This window comes from Typha angustifolia, chromosome 10, assembly GCF_048772165.1.
Source record: "Typha angustifolia cultivar Huaian chromosome 10, ASM4877216v1, whole genome shotgun sequence".
Classification (NCBI taxonomy): domain Eukaryota; kingdom Viridiplantae; phylum Streptophyta; class Magnoliopsida; order Poales; family Typhaceae; genus Typha; species Typha angustifolia.
In genome coordinates, this window is record NC_133248.1 from 4,479,717 (window position 1) to 4,492,259 (window position 12,543).

The window sequence follows — 12,543 nt, forward strand, 5'->3', positions numbered from 1 at the left end:
CATAATTTAGTCTTGCCCACTTTAAGTTTTCTTTCTTCATAATTCGTTCATCCACCGTTACCAAAGTATCAAATGATTCAACAATTTTTATAAAGTGAATATAATTCCAGCAATGAAGAGGAACACTTACAACCGAAGCTAGACAGGTTCCTTACGATATGTTACTTTCTAATATTTCCTCCAGGGTTTGAAAACAATCATTGCAACCCCTAAATTAATTTCACCCTCACGCATTATCTCCTCCATGCATTGTAAGAAGGGGAAACCAACCAAGAAATCATGATTAGTCACAACCCTCACCTTCCAAAAATGCTCCCAAGCTCACATTTCTTGAGAGGCCTAAAGAAAGACCCAATTTGATCCATCCAAAATAGCACTCCTTTCCTATATTTTTCCAAGATTACACCTCCTAGCTTGATGACCAAATCTTTTGCGGTTGTAGCAAAGGACACTATTGCGACACGATGTTGCCCAATGACCTTGTTCACCGCAACGAATGCTAGGATCTTTATCTCTTCACAGTCTTATCGAAATCACCCAATGCTTTAGAAACCCTAGTTTTCTTCAAAGTCCTCCACAAGCACATCTCCGTATAATATTTTGATAGTCGCATTCTTCCAATTACTAGTTCCACCCTCACCGGTGCAACGCAATCCGCTTAGAAAGCCCAATCCTTAGAATTCTTCATCTAGAGTGAAATTAATCGGCACCTCTCTCGAGACACCTCTTTGCCCAAACCGTTTGGATCCAATGATGGGTTGAGACCCCATGTCATCTTCTCAGAGAATTTGGGCTATAGTTTTGCCCAAGTTTCTTGTTCCCTTAAAATTTGTGTAATTCTTCATTTTATGCTTATTTTCAGTTAAGATAAATTTTTTTTTTCTTATTGCTATTAGATTTTACTTATAATATTAATATTCATAACTTCACACCCCTTCGTCAGGATAAGTTCTAAGTGTTAGGTGACTCACATAAATGCCAAACTTTTATCCTTCATTCAATAAGAAGTGGAAATATTTAAAAAGTATGCTTGCCTACCATAAAATATTTCGATGGTAGTAAAGGCGATGATGTGGTTCATTATTTAAGATGTAGATATTGTAATTTGTGATAAAATGAACGAGAAGGAAGGAAAAAAGAGAGCGTTTAGCAACTATATCCAAGGACGCACTACAGCCACTTAAAAAACTAAGGGGGAGGAGCCAATAAAACTATCGAGTAGAGAAGAAGAGAGGAAGACAGATTTGATGGCCTCTCTCTTGTCCTGGGCCCATGTTGCCCCTGCGAACTCCTTCTCGTCTCTACCCATGAAACCTATCTCCTCATTTCCTCCAACTGTCCTCAGGTAACATCTTTTCTGGATTTTTGTCTACTTCCCATCTGGGTTGTTGAACGTTAGCATCTTTATTATGCATTAATGCAAAGTTTTAATCATGTGTGTAAGCCCCATATATGATTTGATCACAAAGATGCGAATTTTCTTTCTAAAACGCTATCTTTGGGTTGAATTCTTGGTTATAATTGGAGTTCTTTTTCATGTTTCGATGGAATTGGTCAGTTTAGGGCTGCCCATGTGACGAGAAATATGCAACGTTGGTTGTATCGTGTAATCTTCCCAATAATTGATTAAATTTGTGAGGTTAGACTCTTGTGCTTTAGGCGTTTCCCTTTTGTGAAGTGCCTGCTTCAAGTTTGCCTGTGTTTGATCTCCTTTTGCTTTTCAAAATCCATCCAATGTTTGATTTTATACCACATTATTGCTGAAATCCTTTTGTCGGATAGGTTCCTCTCTTTTTTGGAGAGTATGATATAGCAGTCGTGGAGGTATACTTGTACTTTCTGAATTGTAGCAATTAGAAACTAAGTAATGACTAATGAACACTTATATTTCACATTCCCATGAGCTACTCCTGGCAACTTGAATTCTACTGAGTTTATTAGAATGATATTTCCTGTGAAATTTGTTGGTCAGAATTTTCAGAACTAAAACCAAATAAAGGGGAACATAGTAACTGAAGTTTTAACTGTTATCTTTTGTTAATCTGTACCATTCTCAACTGGCATCTCTAACAGTTATTGGTTTCATGCGCGTCAAATTTGCTTTGTATGATTCTGCAAGAGAAACATTTGACTGATTAATTCAGAAAGATATCATCATATCTCATAGGATACGTTTCCTGTTTGTTGGTCTCTACTTGTAAGAATGATACCTCCTCTTGCTTAACAATGACTTTGAAAATTGCCTCAAGAATATGAGATGGCATGTGAAATACTTCCCTAGAAAATCTGCATCTTGTCTGTGATTGCTTTAGTGTCATAGTTCTGAGAAGCTAGTGGGTTCCTTATCATTACTATAGTTATACTGGTGATGATAGGTGGATCTGGTATCACAACTAATTCATATGATAGGTTGACGTAGACAATAAGGGACCATTGAATGATTTTCCTCAGGGATAGGATAAGGTAGGGTAAACAGATAGCGTCTTACCAAACCAAAAGTTTGGTGTCTCACCAAAACTCACACTTGATAGATGTATGACATTTCACCAATTTAAGAGTTTGGCATTTCGCTAAAACTTACACTAAGAATTGCTTTAAATCAAGACGTTTCACATCAAATCTCTTGCAATATGGGAAGACAAATTTATTGAATAAGAAATATCGTTATATCTAAAGCAAGGTTATTACATATTTATAGTTTTCCTCCACATGTTACTAATCTTAAACAAACTCTGAAAAATAAATCTCAACTAAAACAGCTTTGAAAGATAAAACTCCTATTCTAAGACAACTTTTAAAAATGAAATTCTTATTTTAAAACAACTCTAAACATAATTTCAACTAGGACTCTAAAACTAAACCTGATAAGGACTCTAAAACATAAACTGTTATAAAAAAATTTGAATGAGAGAACCTGCAACTTTCCTGCATCATAAGTTGTGTGATATATACCTTTTTGAATATTGTCATCATTTCTTATATTCTGTAAATCATGTAAAATTTAGCTAACTTTGTTGCAAGGATCTATCATTGGCTATGAACTAGCTGACATTTGTATCCAAATAGCTATAATTCATCATATTCATGTCTTGGATATTGATTGATTTTGGGAAAAGTTTATTCACAATTTTGAATAATTGAGATATAAACTTCCTTGGGATTACTTACATCTCACTATAGTGCGAAGAGATGTTCCCTGCAAGATATATTGATCTTGATAAATTGTTGATCACAATCCTTGGGGATATGATTGAGCTGAAATTTGAGCCTATAAAGGCTTTGCAATATTTTCCTTCACCATGTCATTTTTTCTCTTAGTTTCTTTCTTTTCGTTTTTAGATGAAGTGGGGATGAATACTAGGGTGTGTAAACAAGCCGAGCTTGAGTGAGCTGGGCTTAGCTCGACTCGGCTCAAAATTAATATAATTTCAGCTTGAGCTTGAGACGAGCTCAATAATACAAGCTCGAATCGGCTTGACCAGCTAGATTCAAAAACCTAATAACTCTATTAAGCTAATTTACCAAAACTGATTAAATGCATTTAGAGGGAAGGCTAGCTATAAGGGCATATGTACTCTATCAATTTATTGATATAGGACTAAAATATCTTGAGATTTCGTGCCTTAACTAGTTGTGCTACAGAAAACTTATACATCTATTTTTAAAATACAGAGAAATCCTAAAATTTTTAGAAAAATAATAATAAGATATAAATATAAATTATTCATACAAGATAAATACTCTTTTTCAATTTCTCTTCCTTTCTACCACTCACACTCAATCCCTCTTTACACAAATAAAATTTTTTTTACCCTCTCCCACTACCTCTCTCCCTCCTACTAACTCTCTCTCTTATTAGCTTTCTCTCTCTCTTTAAAAAGAAACTCTCCCTCATCTTCATCCTCCCCCTAATCTCTCCCTCTCTAACTCCTTCCTCTCTCCTATGATTCCCTCATATCTCTCTCTCTCTCCTCTCTTTCTCCCTCTCTAACTCCTTCCTCTCTTTCTCCTTTTCTCTCTTTCGATTCCGGTCTGTTTCGGCTGATATGACCAATCCTGACCCAAAACAGATCGGGTATTGGCCGAAACCAGTCATTTGACTAGTTCGGCCCTGGATTCCGATCCCACATGGGATCGGGTGAAACTAGCTTCCATGATTGAGCCTATTCAAGCTGAGCTCGTGCAAGCTGATTCTAACTTGGCTCAACTCAATTAAATATTCTCAAACTCTAAACGAGCTGATCTCACGAGTTCTTTTGACAGCCCTAATGATGGCAAAACTAGATTGGAGTTTTACCTACCTCATGTATGGTAGACAGAGGAAAAACTGATATCAAATTTTGTTTCATCTAGCTACTAGCCTGCTAGCTTTTGCATCATCTTTTGGTTTCATGCTGACCTCTGCAATTAGAATTTGATTTAGTTATAATGGTCAGTCTATTCTTCATGATTTTCTATACATAGTCATCTGAAATATTTTTTTTTTCTTTTTTTATCTCTCTTGTGATAGCTGGAGCATGCAAAACAGAAAACTGGCATCTACTGTATTTCGGAGAAGCCATAGGCAAATCTTCCTTGTTTTCGCTAATGCAAATGTATGCATCAAGACTTCTTCATGTAAGCCTGATAGTTTATATTTGAATATGATCGACATTGAGTAATTTGTTTTTAGTCATATTACACAGTGAAAATATTGTTTCTTTGAAGTTCGACTTAGTGTGAAGGATCCGCTTGGTTTTATTTGGTATTCCCTGATTTATATTCTGAAACTGTTTTTAGTAAATCATTTATTAGGTCTTTTAGTTTTTGCTGATGCAAATCATTGTAGAGCCAAACTGCCAACAATGTTTGGCTAAGTTTGCTCAAGGTTAAGATTCCTTCTTAATAGGCAAAGCTATAACTTGCTTTGTCCATCAATTGTTACAAGTTTTAATTCGAGAAAAGGATTTGACTACTTGCATAAGTCATAAACTTGATGCATTAGGTGCATCCTTAGATCCTTAAATCCATACTACATCACATTTTCCAGATATGCTTTTACTATCTTCCTTGCCAGTTCATCAATCATATATGCAGTATTCTCTCATATCAAGAAGGTTCATACATAGTTGTGATCTTATTCAAATGTGCTAGATATTACAAAGGTGTAATCACTGAAGTGTATTAAAATGATAGGCTTCTTTTAGTTCTCTATAGTGTCTAGCATTGTCCATATTCGACCAACCTCATTTTGGTTAATTATGTAGATACATACCATCTCACATCATTTATTGTGCCACTGGCATTGCTGGTATCCTTGCTTGTGGGCCTTATGTTTAGCCCAGCTAACCTCTTGCTTGTAAGTGTCTGTCCTTCAAACAGACTTCTCTTAAAGAAATCAATATTTAACTCAAAACATCTAATTTAAGACAGCACAAAAAACTCATTATTGGATTTAGGAACAGATCCACATTCCTACCAGCTTGGGTCTGTTATTGGTAAAATTGGATAAAACTAAAAAGCATGTCAAGGATACACTGCCTCGACATAGCATGTGCGAGCATGTACCGCTGGCCAAGGTTCTAAGTTTCAAGATTGGGATTGGTCAGAAAAAAAAAGAAAAACAATATGTATCAACATATTAGTGTTTGGTGCCAAACTATTTTTTTAATAATATAAAAATTAGGAAAACAGTTATAAAATTAAAGAAAAATCCCATAAATTCAGAAAAATTAATAGGAGAAAATTCACCCATTCCTCTCTAGCTAGTCTCTCCGTCTCTCTTTAATGACCCTCTCTCTTTATCTCTCGTTCGGTTACTGTAGCAACAAAGATAGGGCTACAATAGTGAGGATCAAGGGGGAGAGAGAGAGAGAGAAAGAGGGACGGGGGAGAGACAGTTATGAGGGAAAAGAGAGGGTGAGATGGAGAAAAGGAAAAAAAATGCTAACTAAAGAAGAGAGAGCGAGAAAAAAAAGGCCTATCTCACCATAGATCTACAAGTCCAGCCTTGACCAAAACTAATTTCTATTTAGTTCCTCTCGGATTCAAGAAAGTAGAAACAATATTATAGGCATGGATTGTCATGCCCATCTGGACAGTCGGCATGAGTTTATGTGTATCATGCTAGTGAATTATCTCCATTGATATAATGGGAGTATTTCGATACTCTCTCATGACCACAAACACTGTGCCACTAGGAATTGAACATATTTTACTATAAATAAACCTAATTTAGGGCCTTTTTCATCCGTTTTAATATCTCTTTGCATTTTGATGCTTTATCTATATAGATTATTCTTCAAATTTTAGAAATCAAAGGGAAATTTTGATTTTCTCGATGTGAAGATACAGGAAAAATTGGGAAAAATGATGAAATTAGAATCAAATTGCATATGCAGATATGCTATACTAATATCTAGTGTTGAAGGACTTTATATTAGTCCTTAATACCCATATTAAGACCCTTGAAAGGTTTAAAGATTATTTCTTCAACATGCCAAAATTATTTAGTGTCCTAACAACACTTTGGCTTAGCACAACACGTGCCAGCGATATATACCATGTCGAGCCAAAGCCAGCGCGGCAATCCTTGCCTATAGGTACTTTATGGACTGATCTTCATTGACTAACAATATTGGAACTAACCCGGTTTCATCATGACAAATGAGAAAAGAGAATAAGATTTGTTGTTGGAAGCTTATGAGACATGACAAAAAATTATGAATTAATTCTCTTTATCCAATATTCCCTCATTGCTACTTATTCAAATTTATAAAGGAAAGCGCTCAATTTACAGCAGACTCCACACTACACTGCTAATCTTGTAATTGCAAGATGCTTAAATTACTGCTTTAGCAGGTTGATATGATCCTAAATTATGACAGTGCCTTATTATCGGGACCATGTCCTTACTATCATGCTCCAATTTATTTCATTAAAAAAAGCACATTTGTACTAGACTATCATTATATGTAGGTTTATCTCTTGTGACAATTAGGATGTCCTACCAGCATGGTTCCCAGTTTCGATTGATCCTCACCCCTAACTAGTTTCAGTGGGGTATCGACTGGATCGACTAATACCCGATCTGGATCAGCCAAGTTTTGACCAAAATAAACCAAATCGGGAGAGTGAAAAGGAGAAAGATAGGGAGGATAGAAAGAAAGAATGGGAGAAAGAGATAAGAGAGTGAAGAGCTCATCGGAGAGAGGTCGACGGAGTCAAATCTACATCGTAAAAGTTCACCGGAGGTTGATGGAGACCGAAACTATGGCGGAGAAGTATTGCTTAGGGGAGAGAGAGAGAGAGAGAGAGAGAGAGAGAGAGAGAGAGAGAGAGAGAGAGAGAGAGAGAGTAGGAGAGGAAGATGAGAGTGCGTGGAGACAAAGAGGGAGGGATTAGGAGAGGTAGAGATTGGCATCAAAGTTTATTTTTTTGAGAGGGAGGATGAGAATAGAGACAAGGAGATGGGAGAGAAAGTTAGTGGGAGAAAGTTAGAAAAAAAATTTGTATGAGAGGGGGGAGGGAGAGAGAGAGTGCATGAGTATTGGAGGTGTCAATCGAGAGAGAAGCCGTCGATAGAGGAGACGGTACGGCTCAAATTGAGAGAAGAGGTAAGAGTGGATCGGTATTTTTTTTTAATAATTAGTTCTCTCTATCTTTTATCAGTCCTATTAGCTTGATCTGACCCATTATTCCACCAAAGTCAATCTAAGGCTCAATCAAGCTGGGCTCAAAAATGAGCTGAGCCAAGCTTGATCATGAGTCAACTCGATTAAATAGGCTCGTTAAGGCTCAAAATTATTATAATATATATACATATATTATGAGTGATATTTTCTATACTATGCTATACTTTTATTATATTCTAAAATTTTCTTAAGTAGATTGTTATATACAGGATCTTGTAGAGTTTAGTTTTTATTCTAACATTATCGTATATTTTGTAAATACATAGATATTTTTAATAATTTATATTTTTGAATTATGCCTTATTTTAAGTTTGATTTAAGGCTAAATTAAGCCTAATTTAATTCGAGCTTGATTAGGGTTTGAAATTTCGCTTAGGTTGATTAAGGCTTAAAATTACTTATTGATCGGCTCGTTTAGGGTCGAGCTCAAAATTAGCTCAAAATTGACTCGAATTAAAATAATTTTAATTCAAGCTTATCACAAATGTAGGCTCGAAATTATTTTCAATTCAAACTTAATCAAAGCTAGATTCAATTACACCCCTAATATTCACTATGCCAGGCGGTCACCATGTGTAATACTGTGTTTTAGTCCAGTTGACATCTATAGCTGCACCTAGTGTTTCCGTGTTGTTTTATTGTTATCCATCATAGGAAAGCTGCATGTTGTTCTTGCATTTGAATTCTTCCTCTCATAGAGTTTGATATATCTCTCAAGTGATTCACTTGGAATAGATCATGGTTTAAACAACTAGCCGAAACATATCGGTTTCTCCCAAGCCCAATCCAATAAAGAAGCCGAAACTAATAAATATACTATTTTTGGCTTGCTATAGTTAGTTATGGTCTGTCTCAGCTGATTTCAGCTAAAACAGGTTGTATGTGCCTTTTGGGTTTTGTAAAGTAGGAGATATAATCAGTCATAAAGTCAAAGTGAATGGATGACTTAATTTAATTTGGCTTTAGGTTTGAAATCAGTCGAATGCTCTCCATTTATATCAGCATTGATTCTGTAACTTTAATCTCTTTCTAATACTAGTCAACATTTATTCCTCCTAATTCCTATGCTTTCCATTAATATCAGCATTGATTACTTAACTTTAATCTCTTTCCATTACTAGTCAGCATTTAGTCCTAATTGGTCATACCCAATTCAATTCCCTCAGAAATGGCAACATTTAAATCTGTTTAAGTAACATGAGCCCCATTAAGCATAAGTTTATAAAAACCATAGGTAATAACAGTTGTATTACTCCTCATTAATGGGTAGATCTTTTTTTTTCGTAATTGATTTTTATTCCTACTAATGGCAGTATATAAATATGTTGTGTAGTATAGCATTACTTCTAGCATCTCATGAGATATAATTGATAGCATGAGCAATATTTTTGAGTATATTTAAAACTATGAAATAGAAGTGACAGATCCTATACATTTGCACAAATCATTCAAAACTATGGGGGCGATTTAGCTACTTAATGGGCAAAGATATTTTGAGTGTGGATGCAATATAAATAGGTTTTCTGATGGATCTTAGTGAAGCAAACTTTCTCATCTTCTTTTACAAAAAATTGACATGCTTTTATTAGAAGAATAAGTTGTTATTTAACTTGGTTGTACTTGATACCAAAGATGCCAATTTCAGTCAATCCCGATCTATAGTTTCGGCCTAGTATTGATTGATACCCAATTTGTATTAGGTGGGATCTATTGGATACATGTCGGATCCATCTCGTATTTGACCCGGGCCTATTCCACTCTCTCTCATTTCTCTTTCTCCGCTCTCTTCCTCTCTCTTTCTCTCCCTGCTTTTCTATTTGTCTTTGTTAACAATAAGTGAGAAATAAATGAGAGAGAGTGGAGAGTGAGGGAGAGGGAGGAAGAGAGAGATGCGGAAAAAGAAAGGGAAAGAGAAGGGAGTGAGGGAGAAGAAATGAAGAAAAAAAAATCAAAAAACAAAAATTGTTTACCGATAGTAAGAGAGAGAGAGAGAGAGAGAGAGAGAGAGAGAGGAAGAGAGAGAAAGGGAAAGAGAAAGAGAAAGAGAAAGGAGGAGAAAAAGAAAAGATCTAAAAAACAACTTGACATTAAGAGAGAGGGAGAGAGAAGGGAGAGAAGGAAGAGAGAAGAAAGAAAAAAATTTAGCAAAAGAAGTTTTGAGTAAGTTAATATTTTTTTTTTAATTTTTAGGCTTTATATGAGAGTAATTATTATTTTCTTATTTTTTTGTCATTTTTTTTCTAAATTTTTAGAAATTTTCATGTATTTTTTAATAATATTTAGAAATTTACGTAATTAAAAAATAATCCTATCCAATACGGGCCCGATACAGCCAATTGATTTTCGGACGGTCGATCGATCCTAATTCTGATACCGAGTTTCAAAACCTTACTTGGAACTATATTTGATATTTCAAGAACTACATAAATTTGCCACTTTTTGGTAAATGTAGCACTACACCTTGTAGAGTAGCATAGTTATTTCTATATTAGGTTAAATGTATTTTATCTTTTGTTCTTGTGCATAAAATCACTTTGCTTCATATAATTTTTTATACCAAACTAGTTCTTATACTTGTGAATGAAGTGAAATTTCTAGATTTTGCGTCCCACTTAACCGAACCCCACCTAAATTATCAAAATGCCCATAATATATTTGTTAGACAAATTGTTGGATGGAAACTCTAAAATTTTTATTTTAATCATAAATTTAGGAACTGATTTGGTATAAAAAATGTACATGGGATAAAATGATTTTCACATAACTATAGGGGGGTAAAATATATTTAACCCCTTCTATATTTCTCTTAAAAAGTTCCAATATCTTCTCAGTGCCTTCTTTTGTTTCTGCATATATAAAAGCTAACATGCTACCTTAAATGGCTTAGGCGCGTCAAAGAAAAGGAAGTTCAAATGATGACAATTTAATGGTTGATCCTGTGGAAGCCAAGCGCTTAGCAGCGAAACAGATGCAAGAAATTCAGGCCAAGGAAAAACTAAAAGTATGGGAACCTTTTATTACTGCAATTGTTACCAACTGAGTCATTAGGAAATAGCCCTTGTAATGCTGCCATCATGTTGAATTGATTAGTAATGACTGAACAAACTACAACAAGAATTTCAATAGTACCAATAATGATGACAATTAAATCCAGTTATTAATTTTGTTTTAACTTTGTGCAGCCATATAATAAGCTTGCTGTGAAGGCAACTGCATTGAATAATATAACTAGCTTACCAGTTGTACTTGCAGAGCAAATTGTCAGTTTATTTGTAAAGTATTTGGAGTAATTGAATTCGCTTAGCATTGTACTTATTACCAAAATAATGTGTCAGTGTTCTATCAATACTCAATTTACATAGGATTTGGGAGTAAGTTATAATCTTCCTTAAATTGATCAATTTGATCGTAGAACATTCACTTACAACAAGGCACTCTTAAAGTGCTAACTAGACAATCTCCTGGATCTTAGTTGTTTGGCGTAGGATTCTTCATATCTTTTGAAATAAACTTGTTTCTTAAGTTGTCAATGATGTGTTCTAATTCAGAGACGTCGTCGGGTTGAAGCCATCAATGGTGCATGGGCAATGATTGGCCTTACAGCAGGACTGGTTGTTGAAGGTCAGACTGGAAAAGGCATCCTGGGCCAGGTAAATTGATCATGGAATTTGGCATAGAATTCTTATAAATTATTCACGACCATATTGTACTTGATGTATATTTCACCCTTTCAGCTGGCTGGGTATTGGGCTGCCTTTGCGAGTTTATTTGCACGATAAACACATTGCCACTTAATCGATGAATTTAACCAAAAACTCTTATGAAGCCTGACTGCTGGCGGAGAATTTTTTACACAAGATAATAAGCTTGGTCATTCTTTTTTCCTTTTATCAGGAAATTACTGGTGTAAAAAAACTTCATTTTGTCACAGTTGGAACATAGATTATTGTTTTAACTCTCTTTCTGAAAGGAAAATTGAGAGTTACGCTTATGCATTATTTTGAGAATTAATGGTTGCCAAATCGTGGTTATCAACCGCCTCAGCGCATCGAACAGTAGAAGTATAATATTGAGGCTTTTGAAGTTAGAATGCACCAGAGGATTGGTGGGCTATATGTTTACTGTAAGTTACTGAGCCCCTTCTATGGAATTTAGGGTACATTTGGCTGTAGGATTAAATAAGAGGGATAACATATCCTCTGGATTACTAATCCTATATTACAATTTTAATCTACAGTTTAGTTATACAAGACTCTATATATGGAATAACTAAAAAAAATACATTATTATCTTCAATAAAGAAAAATAGTAACATCAATTACTATTTTAAACTATTATTGATTATCTCAAACTTAAATTATATCATTAAATATCATTAAATTATACTATATTAGTAATGAAAATTAATCATGTTCAATTTAAAATATTCAGAATTATAATAAAAAGTAATATAAAATAATAAAATGAGTTATATAAAAATGTTTAATAATATAAATATAAATATAAATATTTTTTCATGGCAATACTTTAAATAAATATAAAATATAAAATACTAATAAAAATAAAAATAAAATTTGAGTAATTAAGATTATTAGTTTTATTGTTTATACTTCTAAATTTATTATTTTTTATATAAAAATAATATAGTAATAATTTACTTATCTTTTGGGATATATCATCCCACCCTCTCCGTGAGATGCTATATTCATTTTGGAGATATGCATCTAGTTCAGACTTTTAATCTCGTCTATTAATTTTATATGAAGTAAACAATTATGTGAAGCTCATAATTAATCCAATCTTATCTTTATGTCCTTTAAATAAACACAATTCTCAGGAAAATAAAAATTATTTCCCATTTATTTCAAGA

The 12,543-nt window shown here is 34.2% G+C and overlaps 1 protein-coding gene across 1 annotated transcript; it reads left to right on the forward strand.

Moving 5' to 3' along the window:
* Positions 1-1,142: 1,142 nt before the first annotated feature.
* On the forward strand, positions 1,143-11,671 carry LOC140769404 (uncharacterized). Its single transcript, XM_073110119.1, has 5 exons — positions 1,143-1,345; positions 4,511-4,595; positions 10,561-10,674; positions 11,222-11,323; positions 11,408-11,671. Exons 1-5 carry the CDS (start codon positions 1,248-1,250, stop codon positions 11,450-11,452), a joined length of 444 nt encoding a protein of 147 aa, XP_072966220.1. The 5' UTR covers positions 1,143-1,247; the 3' UTR covers positions 11,453-11,671.
* Positions 11,672-12,543: the final 872 nt, after the last annotated feature.

Coding starts and splice junctions, on each gene's coding strand:
- LOC140769404 (XM_073110119.1), top strand. CDS start 1,248: ATGGCCTCTCTCTTGTCCTGGGCCCATGTTGCCCCTGCGAACTCCTTC. Junction 1,346..4,510: donor TTTCCTCCAACTGTCCTCAG/GTAACATCTTTT, acceptor CTCTTGTGATAG/CTGGAGCATGCAAAACAGAA. Junction 4,596..10,560: donor TTGTTTTCGCTAATGCAAAT/GTATGCATCAAG, acceptor TAAATGGCTTAG/GCGCGTCAAAGAAAAGGAAG.